Below are 26520 nucleotides of genomic sequence, written 5' to 3'. Positions count from 1 at the left end.
TTCAAAATTTTTGCATTTAAATCTAAATTTTATAAATTTAAAATTTAAAATATTTAAATTAATAAGAATTAAGGAGCAGTTATCAGGATGAGAAAATATTTACTAATTAAATAAATTGATTTAAATGTAAATAATTTTAAAATATGATACATATGAAATTCGAAAATAAAGGGGTCATGATATCAGGAGAAAGAGATCATGGGATACGAAAGCTATTCAGAATTCAAAAATTTCACATTTAAATTTAAATTCTATAAATTTAAAATTTAAAATATATAAACTGATAGGAATTAAAGGGTAGTTTTTAGAATGGTAAAATGGTAAAATCTATATACTAATAAGATAAATTGAGGAAGTTATAATACTTGAAATTTTGTAATATTTTTAAATTTTTAAGATTTTCAAATTGAAATTTAAAAATTATAAATTAGTTAAGAAGTTATGGCTGAGATTATGGGAGAGAATATCCCAGAATAAAAGAAATCAATTTTTATCAGTTTTAAAGATAATATTGATATTATTTTTTAAGAAAATATTTTTAGAAGTTAATGGTGATGTAGATACCCCAAAATTGCAGTATTAAAAAAAAAAAAACCATACATGTCAAGCTTAGAAGAGTTATTATTATTCTTCTATCACATATATGTAGATTTAAGAGACTTATTTGATATTAATTTTCTTATAAGGTACTAATATATGATTTTATAGATCATTTTTTGAAATTTTTTAGATATTTTTCTATAATTTTAAAGTCAATAAATGTTCAAAGTTAATTTTTTTATTAATAAGGTGCTCGATACATTATTTTTAAAAATTTAAGGTGAAAATTGCACCATAAGAAACCAAACACTTTCGGATATACGTAAATATAATGGAACAAATTCAACCTTAAATAAATTTGAGAGTTTTTCAAGCAGCAGTAAAGTGAAAAAAATTAAAAAAATTAATATTGAGAAAGCTGTCTTTAAATTTAATTGAGTATGATAATATACTCATATTTAACATGTTCAAATCATCTTCATATATCAGATAATTGTATTTTCCAAAAAAAGAAAGGAAGCCATCAATGCATACAACTTTAAATTTAACTATAAATAGTCTCTTCTCATTTTCCGACACTTTTCCCCCCTGTAAAGAAAACTAGAAAAGCACACCCGATGTCAAAGCGGGCACGGCCCGATTGTGATTGGACTGAATGGGACTGTTCCACGACAAGGATTTTCAAGATTCCAAGGAAACTTGACGTGGGAAGCTATGTTGGTCATTTTCAACCTTCCCCCAGGAAGCGAGCAATAGGTTCATGCCGGACATCACATTCACATGCGCAACTTGGAGCAACCGCACCATCCTCCCAAGCTATTTTTATGCCATTTTCAGTAAATTTTACTGCCGTATTGGTTTGAGGCTATTCAGTTAGAATTTACTGTTTCTAGGAGCTCGACCTCGGAAGCTGATAAACTACAATGCAGTTGTAGTTACGATTGATCTTTCCGTCCCCCCCCCCCCCTCTCTTACTTTTGTTGTTTCAATTTATGAGCATGATAAGGAAGGTCACAAGATGCCAACAAGAACACTTCCTTATTCTCACTCGTTTATTCTGGTTTTTGGCATGGTAAACTGCAGGATTTAAACACACCACTTATCCACCAAAACCATTAACACTTCAAAATGCATTAAGTAAATAATACAGAGAACTAACTATTCCTCAAAGTCCTAACAGAAGGCATTAGGTTTGTCTCATATAGGGTGAGCAGCTAATGTCTGTACTGTAAAATGAATCCTCCGGTGGACCATAGTAACACTCTTCCTTCTGCTCATCCCATTTTAGAACCTCCCTGATAAACTTGAATGCCTCATCGACAGTAACCCGATCCCTTGCCCGGGCTTGCCAGACAAAAAGTTTTCTTCTTGTGAGGGAAGCATAAAGATCCTTGAATTTCATGGCAACATAGAAGTATGCCTGATGGGCTAGAGACTGATCGCTGTCATGAGCACGCACAGGACAGAAATCACTGAACCACTCACAAGCACTAAGACTCACCTTGTTTAGTTTTTCCTCAAAGATGTCATACTTGTTCAGAATCAATACAAATGGGGTGTCTCTAAAACAAGGGTGTTTGACCATCGCCTCAAATAGCTCCCTACTTTGTATCATCTTGTTCTGAAGAAGCGTTCCACTGCCACTGCTGTCTGTGGCAATGCACAATTGATCATACTCACTAAGGGCGACGCAGAACACAACGGCTCGAACATCTTCAAACATTTCAACCCACTTGCAACCTTCATTCATTCCCTTGGCATTCACTCTTATAAGCTGGTACCTGAGACAGCAAAGAAAATTACAAACACAATGGCAGGCAATGATAAAGATCCATTTATTTCCATACTTTGCTGATTATCAGTTGACATACCAATATCTTTTATTGCCCAGTTACATGTTTGTAGATTTTCCAGGGTGTAGTGGTAATGTAGTAAAATGATGTGAGAGGGTGGAGCCAGATTTGTGCATTCACCACCATCAAACTGGTACTAGAATATTTTTTTAGCCACACCAAGTCCAAAAAATAGGAAGAAGGAAAGAAAAATTTCAACCACGATGGAAACTTTTGACTTGGTGTGGAGATCACAATGGAAAGAAAAATTTCAACAAAGAAAAAGATGCTCGAAAAATACGCAGAATACCCACATAACTTACTTTGTTAGAGGTGGGGCCTGAGATTCCAGATTATCTGTACAAGTTTCAGACATTGCGCTTCGATCTTCAAGTGAAAATTCTATGAAAGCCAATCCATTTCCACGGGTAACCCCTTCTGCGTATAATATGTCTCTCTCAGAAGGTTCATATTCATTGCTAGATATCTGAACAGCCTGAAAGAAACAGAGCATAAATTTGTTCAAGACAATTTCAAAGAAGGGGGATGATAACATTGTAATATACTTTCATAAGTCACAAATCTGTAAGGTAAAGCACCACAAGGAAAACAAATGGTTGAAATGCCAAGAAAATAATTATCAAATCTAGTAATGTCATATTATCAGAGAGAATGATGATGACACGATAAAAAGTTCAAATAAAAACTGTAATTTAGTTTTGCACTTCTGGCTTCTGGCATTAACTAGAAGATTAACTAAGCCAAACAACTTTATGTGCAATTGAAAAAAGCGTGATGGTTTCAAAAATTGAGGAATAACCCGGCTTAAGAAGTACTCAGCAACATCTGGAAGGAAATGAAGTTCATCTTTTCTTTTATAGGTTTCTTGTATAGCTGGATCCTTCCACACTTCATCAACTAATGGTGCATACTCCCGTGTGGCTGCAGGAAAGAATGCATCCAAGTCCCCAGTGGCTATGATATCCAGGAGCCAGTCAGAAAAATGCTTCAGCCTTGGGTTGAGGGAATATATGCATTGACTAGTTTCAGCTGTTTCACTGTCCCTACCTGAATAAAGATTGAAATCAGAAAATTCACCAGAAGCATTCAGATGCTATCAAGAACTTGCCTTGCTGTGAAAATTGAACAGAGACTACAATCAGATAGATTAAAAAGAAAATATAGGCATATCAACCATATCAAGTCTGAAGTTTGTAATACATCTTGCCTCATTGGGGGAAATTCAAACTTGGAAAAGCTGCACCAGAGTACCATAAAACCAGGGTCGTGGTCTGCCTCAAGTTCGCTAAGCAGATAATGCATGAACCAACCAAAAAAAAATTGAAGAATATATGCCACTGCATGATATATTACCTGGTTTTATAGTTTGGCCAGAAGAAGCAACAGCCTCCTCCTCAAAGCGCTCTCTTCCATCAAGTAATACGCTAAGATATTTGTACATGTTACTTTGGATCATCAGCTTCACATCTTCCAGTTCTTCTGCAGTAAATCTGTTCCCATACAAAAACTTGGCCTGCTCTTCAATTGCAAAAGTGAATGTCATAGAACATGCAATAAAAAAGGGGGAAAAATAGCACTAGAAGTAATAAAACAAAATTGTTAGTTATCACTACTTTAAACCATTCTCATTTTCACCATATAATTTCAGATCTCCTACTTCCTGACTCATGGATTTGTCTATAATTTGTATTTATTATGTACGAAAGATCATACCTGCTTAAAGATAGTGCTAGTACCAGATCCTTGAAGTCCAAGAAGAAGAAGCTTATGGACTTTTTTCGGTTCTAGATAAGTTGGAACTGTAGTATAATTACTAGTCTCATATCTTGGTCCATGAGGTTGTCCGTGGGGAAAAGGCAAAGAGAACAGGGTACAAACAAATCTTGTTGATGCCTGTCTAGGAAAAAGTAAAATACCAGTTTCATTAATATTCCAGACCCCTACTTCAGCAGTTTTCTGAAAGAAATATTCAAGTAAATACCCTCTCCCAGATGTTTCCCTTGATGTTGTTTTGACCTTCCTCTTCATAACGACCATCATCATAAACCCAAAAGTGTGTATCACGTGGACACTGCACATTTGCCAGCTGAACATTCAAAGAACAAAGTTAATGTTACGGGCTTTAATAAAACTAATCAGGAAGTCTTTTTATTAAGGGGCAAAAACCGGAGGATGAAGAGAGAAATTAGGGAATAATCTAGTATGATGCCTGATTTTATACATCATCCATTGTTATCAAAGGTTCACTTGACAAAAGTAAAATTAGAATGATGAAGAGAGAAAGGAGTGAAATTAAATAAAGGTGCATGACGAAAACTGAAAAGAACCGAACTTGCTTAACATAATACAAAAGCTTACCTTCAGAACCCTCAGTTCAAGTTTGGTAATCTCTCTTCCATTGATGTAAACTTCAGTGTTTCCATTGCTAGCGTTAGAGCTAAGTTTCCCAATGAAATTCAAGTTTGAACTTATGATTTTGTCAGGTTTTCCTCCTTCCTATTGAAACCAATAAAAACAAACATCAAAGTCATTATTCTTATTGTCCAGAAAGAAAAGTTCATTATTCTTTAATAGCAATATGAGATATAGTACTTGCTATAAGGAAAATTTAAACAGGAACATTCTCAGCTTTGAAGCAGAAATTTAAGCTTTTATCACCTTTCCCCAGAGACCAGATTCTTTATCATACCAATATCTACCAGGCTTTAGCTTCCGTGGAGGTAAGGGGCACCCAAGTAATTCTGCCATCTCTTCTGGCTTCAAAGGGAATCCATTAACAACTAGCTGCTCAGGCCGAAGCTGATTGGCAGAGCATTCTTTCTCTGCTTTCATAATTTGCTTGACTTCTAACGGACTCAGTAGTCGAGACAATACTCTTGAATACTTACCCAATTTCAGACGCTTTGATTCATCAATGGGCTGACCAATGCATGTTACACATTTGCGCCCTTCCGGCATGGATCCCATTGCTCTGAGCACACAATTGCTGCAATACTTGGCATCACAAACTAAACACAACTCCTTAGATTCCCATTTCCCTTTTCTACATCGATGGCAAACTTTTATTTTCTTTTTCTTCCTTTCTTTTGAAATCCCAACATATTCTGGATAAACTGGCTTCACAACCTCAACTTCTTTCCTCTGAGATCTCTCAATGGCATTAAACGTGACAACAGGAGCCCTCTTTGCTTCATGAATTACTTGTTTAGGAGGATTATTTGGTGGATTATGTACCGAACTAGGGGACGCTGAAGGTGATGCAGAAGAAAAATCTGCATTTTGCAAGACAGACACTACAGATTCAGAACTTCCTGACATTCTTGGACTTTGATTAGGAGAACTTGTTAGACCAACAATACGAGACACTGGCAAAGGGATTGGTTCAATAACAGGAGGCACATGATCAATCGATCTTTGTGAGTTGGATAGCCGTTTAGCAGAAGGTATTGCTTGAGAATTCACACTTAGCGGATCAACTCTTGGTACTTCATACGAAAAGGCTGGACCCTTGTATTCCATGGCCATGGAGTAGTCAAGATCAGAGGCATCATTGGGTACAGAAGTACCAGGAGGAAGCATCTTCTTCACCAAATTCCTCCAGTTCTCTCCCTCACTCTCATCCATTTCTTCACGATTACTCACAAATCAGGCGTCACCACTAAAACTACGTAAATTCTTCAACTCAACAATAATCCAGAGAAAAGAGGCCTAAGCTCTTAAACTTCACACCCAAAACTCTAATGTGTAGGGAATTATAATATAAAGGGAATTCAGGAGACGTGGTTCACATAGAATGCATCACAGTCATTAAGCAGCCGCAATCAAACCTTGAAAGCCTTCTTAGTTGAATGGCTAAATTGCAAACAATAGAGGAACGAGAACAAAGTCAAATGAAATTAATATAGATTCACAGGATGATGTTCAAGCGTGACTTTCAAACAAATCTGATAAAGCCAATGAAAATCCCAATCAATGACAATCAAAACAGACAAACCAGCCATGAGACGTGTCATTAACTTACAAATTCAAAAGAATTCCAAAAAAAAAAGACTGGTCATAAGTATTAGTTTGAGACTCAAAAAAATAACAGCCAAACGACCTCCAGATAGTATTTACCAACTCAGGTTAGAGAAGAAATTTCAAGTTCAAAGAAGAGGAGGCAAAAGGAAACGGAGAATAACATTGGAAAAAAATGACTTTTCACCACGTGATTGAGCAAGAGAAAGAAGGAAAGAAAAGGAGTTGCGAGGTGGGAAAAGAGAGGGAGATCAATGTACCTAAGGAAAGGGACAAAATGAAAGCGAATCTGCGCTTCAAATCGAAGGAGCTCTTGCTTTTTCCTGCTTCGGTGCTTTGAAGAAGCAAAAGTTACATCCTGAAAGCCCACCACCATAGATGGATGAGTGATGGGGGAGAGAGAGAGCAGAGCTCAGAGAGAAAGCAGAAGGAGGCCGTGAAATATCAGAGCGTCGCGGCTGAGCTGAGGTCGCTCAAGCTAGAGAGTGGCTTTCCAGAGATGGGACCCACTCAGCTGCCCCACCATTGGCAATCTTAGTGAGTCTATTCCTATAAGCTTCCTTCTCGTCTCGATATTCTTTTTAAACCGTTCGTGATGGCCGAGACAGACGAACTCGTGGGGCTGAGGCTTCTTAGTAGCACACGCGCCTATTGCTCCCCCATTGCTACATCACCTCAGCGCACGACCCTTGTATTTATTAATTATTAGTACTCTGCACTGCTCTCTGCACGCGCCATCTTCCTCTGTCAATCACACGCGCTTTCTTCCTTTGCCGTGCGGTCCATGCAACCTGCCCCTTCTTGATCTCATGTGTTTTTTAAATATATTTTTTATCTATGATATTAATATGAAATTTTATTATTTTTAACTTATAAGAGTAAAGATAAAATTTTAAACTATTTTTTAAAATTTAATAATTTAGCAGATTTTTAAAAAATATACATGAGTTGGTTAAAAATACCTTGTATGGAGGAATTTGATTTCAATTAAATTAATTGAAAATTTATAAAAGTTAAAAAATATTTGATCATTTCAAATATTGAGGGTGACAATTTTATAAACAACCCAATAATAATATACATCGAATTCTCATGTTAGAAAAAATTACATAAACAGGGTTAAATTAATTAAATGACTATATTTTCTTTTTTTTTTAATGTTTGGACATAGTTATATATGTGTGTGTATATAAGCTTGGATATACTCCATTCGTTCAAAAATATAAGATAATTTTTGAAAAATTGAATGTTAAAAATATAAGACATTTTTAATCTTTTAAGATATAATTATTATTTTTTTTAAAAAAATACCCCTATTAATAATGACTTTATATTTATTGTAATGTATTTAATAGGAGTAAATATAAAAAAATAAAATTAATTTAAAAATAAGTAATTATTTTATTAGAAAGTGAAATTTAATTAAAGATATTTTATATTTTTAATTGAAAGAATAATTATCCATACTGACACTGTATAATGAATTTATTTCCGGATAACACTATCTTGTCACAGCGAGGTATAATATTTGTGGGTGAGGGGGAGCATATGTCAAAAAAAAAAAAAAAAAAGAAGAAGAAGGAGTGAATGGATGGAATTTAGTTCAGTATTTTTCCAAATAACCCCAGTTTACACGCCACAAATTGGCGCGTGATATCGCAATTTAGTTCAGTGTCACTGTTCTGACGAATCATCACAAAGACTTGCATCTGGTTGACAATTTTAAAGCATAAAAGCGCACATAAAGTAAAACCTCCTTTCCTAATAAAACAAAACCAAAGTATCTTTTGTTTTTAATGTTCGTTTAATTTAATAAAGTTGCATGCCCTTATAATCATGCTGTCAAACTTTTAAATTACCTATCATTTTTACATTTTTAATTTATAAAATTATAATGATTAGTTTTTAAATTTAATTTAAATACAATCTTAATTAAATTTATAAGTTAATTCTTTGAGTTATTGTTTTTATATTTTTAATTTATAAAATAATATTAATTTATTTATTAGTTCAGATTGAATATAAACTCAATTAAACTTATTAAGCTTACCAATTTTTTACTGAATTGTGTGAATTAGATATATTGTATAAAACTTGTTTCATGTAAACAATAAGACACAGTTTGAAGAGAAATAAAGCTCAAAAAATAAAAATTAATACTAATAAAAACAACAACAAGAATAAATTTCCTTGTTTTAAAATTTCTATGTTGAATATAATAATATATCAATGTAAATAGATTTAATTTAAATTATTTGCATTTTAAATATATCTAAATTAAATTATGATCATGTTTTATATTTTAATTATTTAATCATATTTAAATGGCTGTTTATTAATAGAGGGAAGTAAGTTTTTCATTTGAGTTTAAATATTTATCACAAGTTTACTACAACTCATGAGTTTGACAAGCTTGCTTATAATACAGTCATTTTTTTTAATTGTGCAGTTACTACTTTTCAAGACTAAAAAAGAGTTAGTTACTTTCATAAAACTTTTTTGGATTTATACTAGTTTTTAATAAATTATATGAATTAAAAAAAACACATGACTCTGTACCCTCTCATTAAAATATATTTATTTGGACTTATTCATGGCAAAAAAATATTTATCTTGGTGGTGTTTACAAAAAACATTAATGAATGTTGTATTTATCTTTGTTCTCTTGTCATTATTAAATGTTGAGAATATTATTAAATGCTATAATATTTTACTTTTAAAATATGTATATTCAATAATAAAAAAAATTTAAAATTTGTAAATTTTATTTTTAAACAGAGTTAATGATATTTAAAAATTCTTTTAATTTTAATAAAAATGTTAAAAATAATTTATAAATATGATCATAGGTGATGAAGTTGCATTTGTTACGGAAAAATGTTCAATTTCTGAATTCCGACAATTCCAGATAAAGTAATATATTTAAAATAAAACAATACATGATTTATATTTAGAATTATAATATAATATTATTTTAAAAAGCAACTTATGCAAAAGACTAAAGGAGTATCAGATCGGCGAAAGTACCTGCTTGCTACTTATAATACATTTTAAAAACTTACTTCATTCATTTAAAAATATAATATATTTATTAAGAGATTGGTTGTTTAAAAGATATAAAATATTTTTAATTTTTAAAATATAATTATTATGATGTAAAATGAGAAGAGGAGAGGGGAAGGGAGAGAAGAGAGAAAGGCAGAGGAAAAGAAAAATCATATAACTCTTATTTAAATATCAAAATTAAATACAATTAAAAAACTTTAGGACTATTTATAGAACCCTATAAATAATAAAAATAATAATAACTTTAAATTAAATCATAATTTAAAAGATGAAGATAATGTATTTAGATAGTCTAGATATTTTATTTTGTTTGATATAATACTTAAAAATAAAATAAATATAAAATATTAAAGAAATAATATTAGACCCTAGATATTACATCAAATCTTAATAAATCCCAAATAATCTAATGAATATTCAGTATCCTTGTTCAAACAATACTAATAAAATAATTATAATAAAAGTAATTAAATCTCATCCATATTTCATCACATTGCATCTTTTTTTAAAGTACCTCTATACATAAATTATTTTATATTTATTTTAAGGTAAATTATCTTATTAAATAAGGATAAATATAAAAATATATGGTTAATTTAAAGATAAATAACTATTTATTTAATTAAAAATGATTTATATTTTTTAATATAAGGATTACTGCTACTTATGATGGTATATATCTTTATTAATATATTAATATAGGTTAAAATATACTTTTAGTCCTCTAATCTTATATAAAATTTTAATTTGATCCCTTAATTTTATAAATTATCTTTGTAGTTCTTTAACGCTAACATTGTTAGTTTAAAATGATTATTTTTTGTATCAATCATTGTTATTTTAAAAAAAATAATTAAACTTAGTACATCAATATTTGATAATTTTGTATCAATATTTAAAAGTTTAATATAAAAATTTGTTGAAATAAAATTAACAGTACTAAGGTTAAATGACTAAAAATATACTTTATAAAATTATGATATTAAAATAAAATATTGCATAAAATTAAAGGACTAAATGTGTACTTTAGCCTGTTTTTATTAATATATTATTTGTGGTGATTTATTGTTCTATTATTTTGTTAAATATGATAGTTTGCTTTCTTGCCAACAAAAACATTTGAGTTTACTAGACAAATTAAAACTGAAATTTATAACCGAAGATTTCACATAATTGAAAGAAAATTTCATAATTAAAACTTCAAAAACTTATATATGAAGGAAAAATATCAAAGACATTTTTATAATTAAAACTTTAGAAATTTATGACCAAAGCTCCCGGAATTTATAATACAAATATCTATATTTTACACTATAGTTTTTAAGTCTTCGGTGGTCATTCTCCCTCCCATTTTTTACAGTAACATGTGATTTTTATACGGGAAATTTATAATAAAGGGCCTGAAAAAATTAATATTCACGGAAGAGGATAAAAAAAAGTTATTGTTTAGAATAAGCAAATATCAAAATATACTTTAAAAAACAATATATTATCTCTAATCATATCTCATGTATTTTCTCTAATCATATCTCAAACAGTCAATAACAAAAACATATTATCAGAAAAAGTTATTTTTTATGTAACAATAATAGTTACTTTCGGCAAAAAAAGAAGAAGAAGAAAAGGAACGGCTCCTGGCAAAAACACAATTTGAAAGAAGTTATTTTTTCATATAACAAGAAGAAAAACAACAAATTGAAACAAAGCCAAATTAATGCCCAGTAAACTTAACGAGTTAATAATATCATGTTTTAAGAATGCACGAGTCCAAAGATTGAGACAATACGTTATTGACAAAAACAAATAATTCTTTAAAAGTAAAGATTTTTTAAAATTACATTGATTTAATTTTTAAAAGCAAAAAAATTTAAAAGATTATATTGATTTGATTATTTAAAAGTGAAGATTTTTTAAATTAAATTATTTTAATTAAATTAAATACTGCTTTTTTTTGTATAAAATTGAAAATCGCACAACTTTATTTTTAAAAGAGTACTTTTATGACTTGAATAACACCCCGTGTTAATCTTAAAGCTCGCAAATTTTATGCTAAGGTTATTATAGTCAATTACAGTTACAATGGCCCTTCATCCAAATTTTAGTTTTTATGTTCTTTTGTAATAAATTATAGGAGTAGTAAACCCCTCCCCCTAATTTCCCTTTTTATAATTCCCTTTTTTAAAAGTTAATGACATTTTTCAAACTCTATCAAATTGATTAGGTCAAATCAAACAAAAAATGTAATTAAATTCATTGAAAATCAACAACATCCATATATTTTTTAAAATAAATGGGCAAATTACATTATAAACTTTAAATTAAATAATATTATAGATTCTAAACTCATTTATTATATAAATTATTCTTTTGACATTTAAAAATAATGCAATCTAACTCCTTTATTAATAAAAGTCAACTTTAATAATTAGATGGTCAGAAAATGATTAAAAAAAGATTTGAAAAAGTTACAGAAAATGAACAAAAAAAACATAAAAAAATTATAGATAATTATCCAAAAAATAAAGAAAAAATTTGATTATTTTTCATAATTTTGATATTTTTTATTATTTTTTTATCAACTAACGATCTAAGCTAACATTTATTAATGATACGAGTAAATTGTATAATTTTTAAAAATTAAAGAAATAATTTATATAATAAATAAAGTTAAAATCTATTATTCTACTGAATAGCTAAACCTAATTTTTTTTTTTATTGGTTTGCATGTTGCACCTGATGGTGTCTTGGGCAGTTCATCTCTTTCGAGCACATCAACGACTCAGACTAATCCAAATTTGCTGAATTGTGGGCACATCAAAGGATGAGACAGCTAGCTAAAGATTTTAATGCTTTACATGCTCAAGCGAGAATTTTCGTTAAAGGAGAAAGAGGCCTATACCACTCTATCACACACTTTTGGTTACCTTTATATTTTTTTTATTAATTTACTCCCTGTCCTCCCCCTCCCCTCCCGGTATCAATTAGATCAGTTAATGCTGGTCTTGGTCTTTTTTATTTTTTTTTTTTTTTGACCTTGAAGGTCTTGGTCCCCAACAGAACTAAATCAAGATGGTAAACATCCTTTGTCAACATAACCTTAGCTTTGAAATAATTTTCTCACCTGTACACACACAAGAGACATTGCAATTAAGTAGTTCTGATTTCTGGTTTAAATTATTTGAAGTTCATGTATGAACTTAAAAAATATTGAAATAATTCCTTAATATCAACAGACACGCACACGCACATATACTAATGGAGTGCAACAATCAATAAGAAAAATCTTCATAAGCTTCACTTTTCATGCAGGTAATCCCGCTAGAACTTCAGGGGATTTTAATTTCTTATATTAATGGCAGGATTTAAATTTATACTTTTGAAAAAATATGGGCCATAAATTTATAAGTCGAACAAATTTTTGCTGGAAATTTTAGTTATTTAAATTTAAATTTACTTGTTTATTTATTGAGTCGGGACATCAAAGATATTATTAAGCTTGAATTATTAAAAATTATTGATAATAACAAAAAGTCGGACTTTTTTCAGCAAACGGTAACAAAAAAACAAAAAGTGGGAGTGAAAAAAGACGTTGGACAATGACGTAGGAAAGGGCAGTACGGACCCACATGTAGGGTGGTCCTACCCAATGCACGTAGGACGTTTTAGTACCCTCCCGTGTGGGCTTCTCCTTCTCATGCTTTCAATTATAGGCACTGCCCTCTTCCAGAGTCATTGACCTGCACTATTTATGAATTTATTAATTTATTATTATTATTATCATATTAGAATATAAAAAATCTGTAAGGCGGTCAATAATTTACAGTCCAGCTCATCCATATATCTTGAATTCTTGCCCAAAGTTTGGTTCAGCTTTTTACTGTTTACTTTGGATGCAGTGAGATAGGTTGTATTATTACTTATAAATTATTTTTAATATATTTTATTAAGTGAATAAATTTTAAATTTTATTAATTTTATTTTAAAATTTAATAAATTTTTACTTCTACTTTTAATAAGGACAAAAAACTATTTTTAATAATTTTTTAATATCTAATAAAGGTAGAAATGTCAAGATGAATGTGAAAAATAGCAAAATATCTCATAAATGCAATCAAAATTAATATTCCCTTCCTACTTTATAAATAAAACCATAGCAGTATGCTTTTATTCTATACTCCTTACGTTTTTGAATATACGAAAAATTATCATGTGTGTCTTTCTTTTTATTTATAGGAAAAATTACAAATTTTAAAAAGTATTTATTACATTTCCTTAAATTGTCCTTCATAAAATTATTGGTTATTTTCACTGGACAAACTTGTCTCATTGATTATAAAGATAATTTAATTATTTTTAAATTTTAAATGTTATTATTATACTTAAACAACTTTTTTAAACTACATGAATTGTTGTTTTCATATTTAAAAACGGAGAAAGTATATTTCTATTGTAAAAAATGACACCGCACCATGCTGATCACGATCCCATGTTTACTTTTCAATGGGGGAAAAAAAGCTAAATTATATAACTTTATTTAACTGTATGCTCTTGAATTTTAAAACTGAAACATTTTTTTTAAATATTTTTGTGCACCCAACTTCCTATTATTGTTCCATACTCCTACTATTTTTATTTATAAAAAAAGTATCACTTTTTATTTTTTTTTATATAAACAAAATCACATATTTCAATAAATATTTATTACACATTTTTAAATCACTTCTCACAACTTACATTAACGAGAAATAATTAATGCATACTTATGTTGACTAACATAAGGCATTTCAATCTAATTTTTTTCATTTTTAGACATACTCCTTCCGTCCCTATATATAAGATATTTTTAATCGAATTCCGCACAATAGAAATTTATTATTTAGTTAAACTCACATAAAAACACAATAATTTTTAGTTTCTATCCCTAATAATATCATAATTAATATTATAATGGTGATAAAAAATATATATTTAATGATCTATTTCATTTTTTTAAAAAAGGATAAAATTATTTAGTTATTCAAAAAAATTGTTATCACCTTTTATATTTAGATATAAAATAAGTTTTTAAAAATATTTTATATATAAAGGTAAAAGAATAATTATTATGATTAATTAATTTTTTTATATGATACAATTTTTTTTTCTTTAAATATATAAAAGGAGGGAGTACTATGATAGGGGGGAGCAATAATGTAGCATGACTGCAAGTGAATGATTGAATGTGAGTGTTGATGACAAGTTTGACGAAAGCAGCTATGTCACTAAGATCAAAGGGACTGAAGCAATCGATATTCTCATTTATTGCGTTGAAACATGAAGCTCACATGAAGCTGCAACAATTCTCCGATTACCAACATTTTAAGGCGTCTTCAGATTGATTTATTACCCCTTTTTACTATCTACATGCCACTCTCACTTGCTCTTTTTCACCCTTAATGGTGCCATTTTGTAAAAAAAACTCGCAGTGATGCCGTAGAATTATATGGCTATAGTTTCGGATAATATGAGAAGATTTATTAATACTTTTTATCATTTTTTAAGGGTGTTACTCTTGAAATATTTTTTAAAGAACACTGAATATTTTAAACTATTTAATATCAATTTTGTCTCTTAAAGTAATTAAAATATAATATTTTTTATTCCAACATTAAATAATAGATGTTGACTGTTAATATAATGCAAGAGAATATAGTTTAATTATCAAATGGACATTTGTAATTATTTAACGTTAGAGTGAATAATGCTACATTTTTATTATTTTAGGAGTAAAAATATTATACTAAATGATTTAGGATGGTAGATATATTTTTAAAAATTATTTCAAAAGTAAAAATACAGCTTAACTTCTTTTTTTAAATCATGGATTTAAATTCTAGAGGGACCATAAGTGATATCTGCTTTTCCAAATCAATCAAGTTCTTATTTTGTAAGAGAGGATTGGTATGATAACAAACTCATGTTGAAATGCTTGAAACCCTTTTTTTTTTTTTGGCATTGCAACTTGCCATCAAGGCATGACTATAAATGAGACTGAATCCAGATGGTTGGTAAAAAATGAAAAATAAAGACTAAATCCAACTCGAATCATGGGTTGGTCACATTCACAGTCTATCATTGTCTAAAATTAAAAATTCAGCTTCATAGGAATTGAAGCATCCTCATTTATTATGTTAGTAGATGCTTTAATACTTATGTTGATCATCTTAATAAGAAGTCTCATAAACTAAATATTAGCTTTTGTATTTTTGATCATCCCCACCTTTATTACAAGAGGCGGTGGATGATGAGAGTGATTCAGCAGGTCATATGTCGTTGATGTAATCTTGTTTTAATTGTGAATGCATTTCTTCAATAAAATAAAAATAAAAATTCACATAAATTCTTAAAAAATACATTTTTTAACAAAAGGTTATATTGGGCCAGGGCCTACAACCGGTCTAGCCCGACTCTGCAAGATATATTTCTAGTATAGTGAGAGTCAAAGGCCCAAACTCCGTATTTGTTGGCCTCCCACTGAATCCTGCTTAGTTTTGGCTCAATTTGGGGCATGCTCTTGAGTGCAGACTTTAAAACTTAGTTTGGACGAAAGAAAAAGATTAGAGAAAAATCAGGAAGAAAGGAAAACTAGTAAGAGAAATTTTGAAAATAGTAATTGTTTTATTTTTATTTTTAAGATTCCTCCCATTAGTATTTTTCTTCTCTTTATTTTTTTACTTATCCAAATGAAGGTAAATTCAAACTTTGTTCGATGAGAAATGAGTTTAATTTTTGTCATGAGATTGTTTAGAATAATTATTTTTTTGACCAGCTGTTTAGAACTTTAATTTCAAATTTTAAATCTTCAGAGTTCAAATATCAACATCCTTAACTTCAAATAACTTTTCCCTTATTCTTTTCTTCATTTTTTTCATCTTGAAGTCTTTAGTTATAGAGTTTGAACCTTTTGAGATAATTATTTTTTTTGGATAAATCATCTCAATATTTTTACATGAAAATGAGTTCAATTTTTGTCACGAGATTGTTTAGAATAATTTATTTTTTTGACTAGCTGTTTAGAACTTTAATTTCAAAATTTGAAATCTTCAATTCAGATATCAATATCCTTGATTTCAAAAAACTTTTTACCTTATTCTTTTCTTCATTTCTTCATCTCGAACTTCATTTTTTCATCTTGAAGTCTTTAGTTATAGAGTTTGAACCTTTTGAGATAGTTATTTTTTTGGATAAATCATCTCAATATTTTTACATGAAAATAAATTGCTTAATCTACTTTCCCTCAATTTCGAATTACTCTAGCCATAAAAATTTTTAATCAGGTGGAAAGTGGAACTGTTCACACAACAATGATCCAGCTAAACAATCTTAAACAATACTCTTTCGGTTTATTAATATAGAACTTTTTTTTTTTTACATCATTAGAGGTGAGGAAAAGCAGTTAAATCATTAAAATGATTTTAAAAAATAAAATCAGATTCCAAGTTTATTCTTATTTAAAAACATTTTTTTTTAATTCTAAGTAATTGTAAATAGAAGTGATTTTTGTACAAAGTGGTGAATATATACTGCTATATACATATAGGCCTAATTTTTGTGGTCTACATTTAGAAGTGACTCCATGCACAAACAAAACTAAATGTCGCTCTTGCTGTGCCGGCCATCGCTTCCCACGTGGCGAGACATGAGAGGTGTTCTAAGTTGCCAGGAGAATCTAGTGGGACCAACCTTTTCCCAAACGTTATCCTATCCAGAATTCTCCTGCAACAGCTTTTCTGGTTGGAAACGCTCTTTGAAATCTCATGGATCACCTTCAAATCCTCTCAAGAACACTCAATTCAGGCCTTTTGGCTTCAGGCCCTATAATCACCTCATCTCGTGCTTCCCACAGTTCTTCGTATTGCTATTCCGTGAAGTGGGATCAATATTCGGCTGCTCTTGATCATTTTGGCACTACGTGTTCCCTTTTTTCTTTTCATCTTCAAACTTGAGTTGAACGATGGGTCATTCATATGTGCTGGAATAATAATGGGGCTCTCATTTTCCAGTTTTACCTGCGATTTCTGGTTTATCATGGTGTGCATGGAAGGATGACTGGGACATCTGTCCTTACGCAAACCCATATTTTATCACCACCAAAGAATCCACCGCAAAACATTGAATTCAGTTTCAGGCTCAACGAGCAGAAAGGCTTGTCTCTGTTGAAAAGATGCAACAGCATGGAAGAATTTAAGCAAGTTCATGCCCAAATCCTGAAGTTGGGCTTATTCTGGGATTCTTCCTGTGCGAGCAATCTTGTGACTACATGTGCCCTAACTAATTGGGGCAGTCTGGAGTATGCTTGCTCAATCTTCTGTCAATTGAGGAACCTGGTAGTTTTGAATTCAACACCATGATCAGAGGCTACGTCAAGAATATGAATCTAGAAGAAGCTTTGCTTCTTTATGAAGAGATGTTTGAAAGAGGAGTTGAACTTGACAACTTCACTCACCCCCCTCTGCTCAAGGCATGTTCTCTTCTAGGAGCTCTCCAAGAAGGGAGGCAAATTCATGGCCATGCTTTTAAGGCATGTCTTGAAGATGATATATTTGTACAGAACAGTTTGATCAGCATGTATGCGAAATGTGGGCAAATAGAGGATGCCCGTGCCGTGTTTGAGAAAATGGGTGAAAAGAGTATAGCTTCATGGAGTGCTATAATTGGAGCTCATGCAAATGTAGAAATGTGGCAGGAGAGCTTGATGTTGTTTAGTGATATGAGCAGTAAGGGATGCTGGAGGGCTGAAGAAAGCACATTGGTGAGTGTGCTCTCTGCATGTACCCATTTAGGCGCTCTTGATCTTGGAAGGTGCATTCATGGGATTTTTCAAAGGAACATCAGTGAGCTCAATGTTATTGTTGAGACTTCATTGATCGACATGTATGCCAAGTGTGGATGCCTCGAGAAAGCTCTTTATCTGTTCCAAAACATGGCCGAGAAGAATCGATTCTCTTATACTGTGATGATATCTGGGCTTGCCATGCATGGACATGGCAAGGAAGCTCTGAGAGTTTTTCTGGAAATGCAGGAACAAGGTTTGGCACCAGATGATGTCGTCTATGTGGGTGTATTAAGTGCTTGCAGCCATGCTGGTCTGGTCAATGAGGGTCTAAAGTGTTTCAATCTCATGCAATCTGAGCATGGGATTGAACCAACAGTTCAGCACTACAGCTGCATGGTGGACCTTTTGGGGCGAGCAGGGATGCTCAAGGAAGCCTATGAACTCATAAAGAGCATGCCAATTGCACCAAATGATGTGGTGTGGAGGAGCCTTCTTAGTGCTTGTAAAGTTCACCTTGATTTAGAATTAGGCGACATTGCTGCTCAGAATCTTTTCCAGCTGAACTCTAGAAATCCTAGTGATTATTTGGTGCTATCAAATATGTATGCGCAAGCTAAAAGGTGGGATGACGTGGCAAGGATTAGAAAAGCAATGGCTGAAAAAGGCCTGATTCAAACTCCTGGGGTTAGCTTGGTTGAAGCAAAGAGGAAGGTCTACAAATTTGTCTCACAGGACAAGTCTCAGCCCCAATGTGAAAGCATCTATGACATGATTAACCAAATGGAATGGCAGTTGAAATTCGAAGGCTATATACCAGACACATCACAAGTGTTGCTTGATATAGATGAAGAGGAAAAGAGGCAGAGACTGAAATATCATAGTCAGAAGCTAGCAACTGCATTTGCACTAATACATACATCTGAAGGAGCTCCCATAAGAATATCAAGAAACCTTAGGATGTGTAGGGACTGTCACACCTACACCAAGTTTATTTCGATGATTTACGAGCGAGAAATCACTGTAAGAGACCGTCATAGGTTCCACCATTTTAAAGATGGAACTTGCTCCTGTGGAGATTATTGGTAGATCTCTTTATATTTGCATTCGAGTTGTGATGCGCAGGTGGATTTCCTGTTTTAAAGGTCTCATGTCATATCCCTCACAGATGATTCTCAATCTGTTCACATGGGATGATTGGAGATTGGGGAATTGTTGTGCACATCGTTCGTAAATGGTGTTACAATTTCAGGACACCCAGGGAGGTCAAACAGAAGAGCAAGAAGAAAAAAGTCAGAACATAGTTTTGACCAAAGCTACGCAACACAATTCTATTTCAAGTTTCAGAAATGGTTCGCACATCAGAACATTCAAAGATCTTAGGCGACAAATTGGAACATTCAACACAGAACCTGGAGGAAGAGCAGAGACAATGAAGAGTTCCTTTCTTATTGTACATTTTTCAAGAATACTGTAACAGACACCAGGCTTACTGTCCCCTCATCTTTTTCCTCATACGCAAAAGAAACTAATTCACCTAGTCTACAACATGCATTCCTTGCAAATATTTTGCGGTCTTTTGCAATATTCAATTCAAGGTAATCAGCTTATTCAATATGGATTGCAGACACTGCTGATGTGATTTCATTGGTTCGTGGGTCAGCATTCTCTAAGGAAACTCCACGAGGATCTTCTGTAACAAGCAATGCAAGCACATCGAGTGAACTCCAAACTTTTGTCACTTTTGTGCTTGAACCTCCTAAGGTGACAGTGAAGACTGCATCGAATCCTCCTGCTCCTGGAACTCCTGCCAACAAAACTCCTTCCAAGTTCATAGTAGCGTCAAGAAGTTGTGTCTGTGATTCTGGTTCAATCTGTACATTTTGCAACTCATGAGACTATTGGACTCATAATTCTTATTTAAATCGCTAAACTAATCAACCAAGAAAGCAAATGTGAGTGTATCTTATCTGTGATTACACTTGGAATAGAGATTATAAATGCTATACGTCTTCTAGTTACAGTATTTTTGCTCAAAAAACACACAATTCAAATCCCATGTCAACTTTATTTTGGCAATACACATTATTTATGAAATTTACCAAGTGCATTATACTATAATTACATTTAAAACTCCCAGCCGCACAAATCCTATTCAATGGGATTCCAATAGCAACTCGCTACGGAAAGGAAAATATCCAAATAAAAAGTTCCCCGTTTAATCAATCCCAGCAAGAAGATCATCAAATATTAAACCTACTCATTTCGTCATGAAAAAAAAAGAGACGCAATAAATCAAGGGTTACTTTTAAATAGGGCAAAGTCTCACTACCCTTCAAAAATAAAAGAATGAGTTCACATCAGTTATGATCAGTTTATTACACCTGGACATAAACTTTACAGGGAAAATCAGCATCATGAAACCAGGGGACAATAAACGTGCACTGATTTAGTAGAAGGAACTTACTGGGACGCCAGCAGCCTCACCCATTGTGCGCATATGATATCTAATTTGAAGCATCGCATCTTTTGCTCCTAGCAGTGCTTTAATAACTGCTTCTTTATTGGGTTCAGAAGCTTGATCAATCCACTGCTCGTGCAGTTTCCGTTTTAAACATCAACAGCAAAAAAGTAAAATCGAGAGTCAAGAATGAAAGCCACAAAATAGCAAGGAAAACCATAGAAACTCAACGTCAAGAAAAAAAGGCCTCAGCCATGACAGGTCACATCTGTAGTGACAAAGGGCAAAACCTGAAATCAAATCTGGATACAATGGCTGCAAAATCTAGCACGGAATTTTACATAAATTTTGTTTTCTTCACTAACGTACTTCCAGTTAACCATGGTATTAATTTGCATTATGGACACAACATGCTGCCATGACTGGAGCAGTTTCTTTTACATGATCCTTCCTTATTTTCTACTTACCTTAAATACATCCTTCCTCAATCAAATCAAGTTTTTTAATTTTATTATCCTGTGTTGAGTATGATCATTACCTAAAAGTAAACTTGGGGTGTGACAAACCTTCTTAAATGTCAATCAATTAACTTGAGCTGAACAAGAATTTATATTTTGATTTCCAAATCGCTTCATTAACACAATTGTAAATGAGCTCTGGAAATACCTTGTCTGATCTGAGCATGCTGCAGTTATTAATTACACATTTATATGCATCCCATTGCTCCTTTGCTAGTCTGCTTAACAATTTCAATTGCATTTCCAGCGCTGTATTTGCTTCTGACAGCCTTCTCCATATTTCCTGAGATTTATGAGGGTCTGAGTTTTGCCATCTTTTGACGGAACCTACCATTGATGGTGTGGATGAACCACCAGTTCCTGGTTCTCCTAGTAACTGAAGAGAATGATATTCAGCACAAGATATTCCATATGCTTCAGACAAATATGAAAACCAAAGTCAGAAAAGAAAAAAAGGGAAACCAGAGAGAGGAGATAATGATTGCCAAAAAGGGAGGCTTACAATCTTGACATCATTTGTCAGTTACAGAACCAGAATAATATGACGAATGTGGTTACATGAAAAAGGTCCTCAGATGCCTACTAAAACATCTTCCATTTCCAAGGAAGATAGTGAAGTGAAAAAATCCATCTACGTTATCCAAAACATATGGGTGATATTTTCAAGAGAAGCCAAGTAGTACCAAGTAACAGAGAGAGAACAGATCAATATTTAATGTTTTAATTTAGATCAAAAAGTAAAAGGAATTACTAATCCTTCAATTTACGAGACTGCAAAGTTGCCAAAACAGGATAGTTTATTCCAGAATATTATTGCAGAAGCATGAAATTTACGTCCCTGAAATTAATATAATTTTCTTAGGTTCCTTAATCACACCATCAACTCTGATCTTAGCGAATTAAACCTCCAAGATTTTCATCTCATTATACACATGATCTTGGATATTCAGCGAACTCTATGCAAAGAACAAACACTCTTTGAAACATAGCAATATTTAGTTAGCCGCTCTGCCGCGGACAATTTAATGAACAGTTTTAAATGCCAAGAACACGGAGGATGATAGTTCTATACATTAAAAGAGAAGTGGATGTTAATAAATTAGCAGAACGCAAGTATTCAAATGAACAGCTGCCATCTAATCAGTAAAGTGTTAGATGAAATATAAGAGTTTAGGATGCCTTTGGCATACATGGAACAGAAGGCTTAGAAAAACCAAGAGACATATTCAATGAGATTTAAAATTCTATATCTGGGATCAGATTTATTACTATCCTTTTCATTTCCATTCACAGAAGGTTTTAGTCAACCAATTTATATTAGGGATTAAAAGTAAAAGTACATAGTTATCTATAACCCTCGTCCCTCACAAAGGAAAAAAGGAAATGGGAGAGGAGGTAAGTGTCCAATAACATGCACAACTGTGGGACAGACAGCATACACAAGAGCAAACAAATGTGAAATGGAAGTTGCTTACAAGAGTCATCAAGGGTGGTAATGAAAACTTGGTCCTCTCATGGTCCCATTTTCCTTTCAAAATGTTAGTAATAGCTTCTGATAGAAACCCCGCATCTGCTGAAACCTTCAATGTCAATAACATAAGTCAAAAAGGTCAATGACGTTTGTGGAACATATTTACTAATTTCAAGATAACATTAGGTAATTAGAATGAGTATCTTAAAAAGTATTCCCCTTATAATGAGCAGTCTAAAATAATGGGACTAATGGCAATAATTGGTTCAGAGAATTGGATTCATTCCAAATCTCTATTTAACCAATGCATAGCGATAATGAGTGATCTAAATTTATGGTGCTGATAGCATCAATAAATTCTGCATACACGACTCGATCCATCTGGATTTATTTTACCTCAACAAAAAAGCTCTACAGAAGGTGGGGAAGTGGCATAGAACAAATACTGACTAGAAATCTAGAACAAATAATTGTGAACTTCCCTTGTACCAACATGTTTATCATCACACGTTAGTATTGAAAGTACTTGTAGAGGATTGAGTAGAATTGTATTGATGGTCTCTCCTAAGGCGTTTGGCACATGGATTAGGAGTTTACTTGGTTGATATTTATAGATCAGAGGGACTGGGTAACTCTTCCATATCCATTTCTTTTGCTGCTTGGTTTTAGGAGGATGTCTTATCCCCTTTCTCTGCATAATGTTTCTTTCCATATAATTTGATATCTTCTTTTATTATTTAGATAACAGTAGAGATCACTGTACTCAATATGGACAGCTGACGTGGGTCAGGATCAGGCAAACCCAGGAGGTTAAATTATGCATTTCCATCTTTACTTGTGCTACATTCATAACTTCTGCAGAGTCGGTCTAGATACTATTCTATCAGTATATGTGAGGAACTTAGACAAATAAGTATCATAGTTGCTGCTCAATACACAGAAACTCTTGAACTGCACCCACAGAAAATCATACAGGCATACACAAGGAAGAAGGGAAAGACCTGAGCAGAATAGATCACTCCTGGTGAAAACCGCACATAGGATTGACTGCCATAAACAGCTGAACTAACATCAAACCCACTGCCTACTTTTCCTTGTGCAACACAATGAGCAGTTTGAGCTATTTTATGCACCACATCAAGATCTTCAGTATCCTTCCTTTCCTGAGGATCTTTGGATGAGGAGAGCCTTACAACTCCGAAGTAATGAAGCAAAGCAGCAACTACAGCAGTTGTCATTGCTGCAGAAGAGCCTAATCCAGTTTTGGCTACTTCAGGCCTGCAGTTTGCTCCACTAGCATCCTCAGTATTCAAGGTTATTGAAGAAAACGGTGGAAGGGTGGCCAATGATTCTGGTGTCAAAGGAAGCCCGCATCTTTCAATCTGCCATAATTTATTAATTTAACCCTTTTTTATTTTATCTACTGTTCAAGTTGTGAAAAGTTAAAAAGTCTTGCAACGAGGGGGGTGGGGGATTAAGAGGAGGAGGAGGGACATAAGGTAAAAGGCTCTACATTTAAAAAAAAAAAATTACAAAATGCAACAGTTGGTTGTTCTTATCAACAGTGAAATAATAGACATCAATTGGATTTTAAAACAAAGTATTGTAAACTGCTCTAGAGACAGTCAAAAGATACTCATAGAATATGATGTAAAGAGATCATAAATGAGGGTACATTACCAGGTTCCTGTATGAATAGAAATCATTACCACCCAAAATTGTAATATCAAGACCTGCAAAACTAATCCAGTTAGAAAATTAGTTTCAAGCACATTTCTTTTAGCAACAGTAAAGAACAAAAATCATATGTTACCTTGTAAAAGCAGCTTGTGCAACAACTCCATCTTACTCTTGTCAAATGTTGCATGCGCAGCAGCCAAAGAATATTGCACAGCATTCTCCACAAAAGGATTCCTTGTTTCACTGAAATAATGAACCAATCAATAACCATAAGCCCGCAATATGTTATCCAACTCTGCAATCAAGCCATAACTAGTGCGGCCAAAAACAGAAAGAACATTATTTAACCTTAGACCATTCACAATCCCTGTACTATAATAAATGCATTGCTTGCTATTAACGAGTTCTGGTATTCAATTTCCAGTGTTGTAAATGAATGAGCTTCAATAAGGGCAAAGAAAAGACAGAATGAAGGCAAAAGCAACACATGAAACTTGCCTAGAAGAAACACATTGAAGTTTAGGACTTTTGAGAGCCAGTTTGTACATGTCTTCTCTGGAAAGCTGAGGAGATGATAATTTCACATCGGTCCATGCCTGAGTGAAATGAAACGGGCAGCAATTACATGTAACTTAGCACCACAATAATGACTATGCTTTAAAAAAAATGAAAAAGAAAATAAATTGGTTAAAGTAGGAAAAATAGTCCCGGCCAATGAAGACATCAAATAAAACTATCAAAATAGAGAGTGGTTTTTGCATTTTCAAAACCGATGGCTACTATAATGCAGTGTCTTGTCAGCTATAAGATAAAAGTGATTCCAGCTTTTACTCTAGATATGTATTCATACAATATCTGCAAGAAGTGATTATACAATGACAGTGCTCATGAGCAACGTCCTTCCGATGTTTGCATCTTGTTCCCCCCATCGGTTCCTTTAAAATAAACAACAATTGTATGTACAAATAGATCTGTTTCTTATTCTAACGCTCGCTGCCATGTCTTTGATTAAGGCAAACGTGATGACAAATTTTCCAGCCATAACAAAACTGCAAGAACAGTATGCTACTAGGAATCTGGGAAGCAGCAAAATAATTGACAATTTCAGATCATTTCCCAAAGAACAATATGTACAATAACAACCTACCCACGCCCAGCTATCGGGTTTTATTTCCTCGTAAAGTGGTTTCACGATTGCATAAAACCGGGCATTTGTACTGAGTACAAGCCCCGAGTTCGGTCGCTCTAATATGAGATAACCCCCGGTCATCAACACCTTCCCTGGAGAAGAGGCAACCCTGAGTCAACAAAGTCAGCAATAACAAGTTTGAGTACATATAACTCCTTTTCTTTCATCAAAAGAAAATGTGCGAGAGAAATCTGATCACTAGTCACAAATCACGCTGTACAAACAAAGCTTAGTTTCATTTAGCGTCTACTTGTTTATAGCCAAAATCCCAATTTAATTTCATGCTGGCTCTGATTAACTACTTTCACATCATTACTCAGTGCCCGGGAACAAACTGGAGATGCAAATTCTTGGCGATGTGGATGGGGAATGAACTTACACAGCCATAGGGCTCCCACTACACATCCCAAGAACAACTGGAACTAAACCACCAGAATTTCTGGAAGTTAGAATGAAAAAAGCTTCAAAGATTAATGATGGAAGTTCAGAAGTGATGCCGATCTCCGTAACTTGTTGGACTAATTTGTTCGTTTTGGTGGCGACGGAGATGACATGAACCTTCCATGTTTAACGAAATATAATAATGGATTTACAGGGAACTGTGGTCCGGAAGTTTTCGCCGCGTGTAATTGATACCTCAGCTTTTGACTGGCGTAAAAGTTTAAAAAATGTTGCAATGTGAAAAAAAAAAAAAATCATTACAAGTTAGAATGTAATTTCGTTCCGAAATTTTGTTTGAAAGTATTATGATAAAATCTAATTCACATGAAATTTTTGCAACACCAATATAACTCGCTATCATTGTTTAAAAATGATTTGTACTTTCGGACTTTGACTATAAATTCTTTTCGAAGTCACTTAGGTCTCGTTTGGTATGATAGAAGAGTTTTTGATAGAATCGGAATCGAAATTA

At 32.6% G+C, this 26520-nt stretch overlaps 3 protein-coding genes across 5 annotated transcripts; 1 reads left to right on the top strand and 2 right to left on the bottom strand.

Annotated features, from left to right (window-relative positions):
• Positions 1–1639: 1639 nt before the first annotated feature.
• LOC129311716 (extra-large guanine nucleotide-binding protein 3-like) lies at positions 1640–6974 on the bottom strand. The gene is made up of 9 exons (XM_054954136.1): positions 6671–6974; positions 5052–6245; positions 4752–4889; positions 4375–4479; positions 4107–4286; positions 3747–3906; positions 3193–3440; positions 2696–2868; positions 1640–2321 (listed from the first exon to the last, which is right to left on the bottom strand). The coding sequence occupies exons 2-9, from the start codon at positions 6015–6017 to the stop codon at positions 1727–1729; spliced, it is 2565 nt and encodes an 854-aa protein (XP_054810111.1). The 5' UTR covers positions 6018–6245; positions 6671–6974; the 3' UTR covers positions 1640–1726.
• Positions 6975–17232: 10258 nt separating this feature from the next.
• Positions 17233–20311, top strand: LOC129311036 (pentatricopeptide repeat-containing protein At1g31920). The gene is given in 2 exon segments (XM_054952977.1): positions 17233–17822; positions 17825–20311. Coding segments are annotated over 2 exon segments (1893 nt in total). The 5' UTR covers positions 17233–17482; the 3' UTR covers positions 19378–20311.
• LOC129311037 (phosphomevalonate kinase, peroxisomal) lies at positions 19717–26195 on the bottom strand. 3 transcript variants are annotated; one of them, XM_054952978.1, is made up of 10 exons: positions 26118–26195; positions 25566–25699; positions 24917–25014; positions 24552–24661; positions 24419–24471; positions 23740–24120; positions 22743–22847; positions 21416–21643; positions 20756–20878; positions 19717–20162 (listed from the first exon to the last, which is right to left on the bottom strand). In XM_054952978.1, the coding sequence occupies exons 1-10, from the start codon at positions 26170–26172 to the stop codon at positions 19896–19898; spliced, it is 1554 nt and encodes a 517-aa protein (XP_054808953.1). In that variant the 5' UTR covers positions 26173–26195; the 3' UTR covers positions 19717–19895. The 3 variants fall into 3 exon arrangements, with proteins under 3 accessions (XP_054808953.1, XP_054808954.1, XP_054808956.1); XM_054952979.1 differs by having other exon boundaries at positions 25566–25716; positions 25987–26189; XM_054952981.1 differs by having other exon boundaries at positions 25987–26189.
• Positions 26196–26520: the final 325 nt, after the last annotated feature.

The sequence above is a fragment of the Prosopis cineraria genome, unplaced genomic scaffold (assembly GCF_029017545.1).
Source record: "Prosopis cineraria cultivar Desert tree isolate PC_DT_omini unplaced genomic scaffold, ASM2901754v1 PC5, whole genome shotgun sequence".
NCBI classification, from domain to species: domain Eukaryota; kingdom Viridiplantae; phylum Streptophyta; class Magnoliopsida; order Fabales; family Fabaceae; genus Prosopis; species Prosopis cineraria.
The sequence above is the reverse complement of the archived record's forward strand: the minus strand, read 5'-3'. Positions and strand labels throughout refer to the sequence as shown.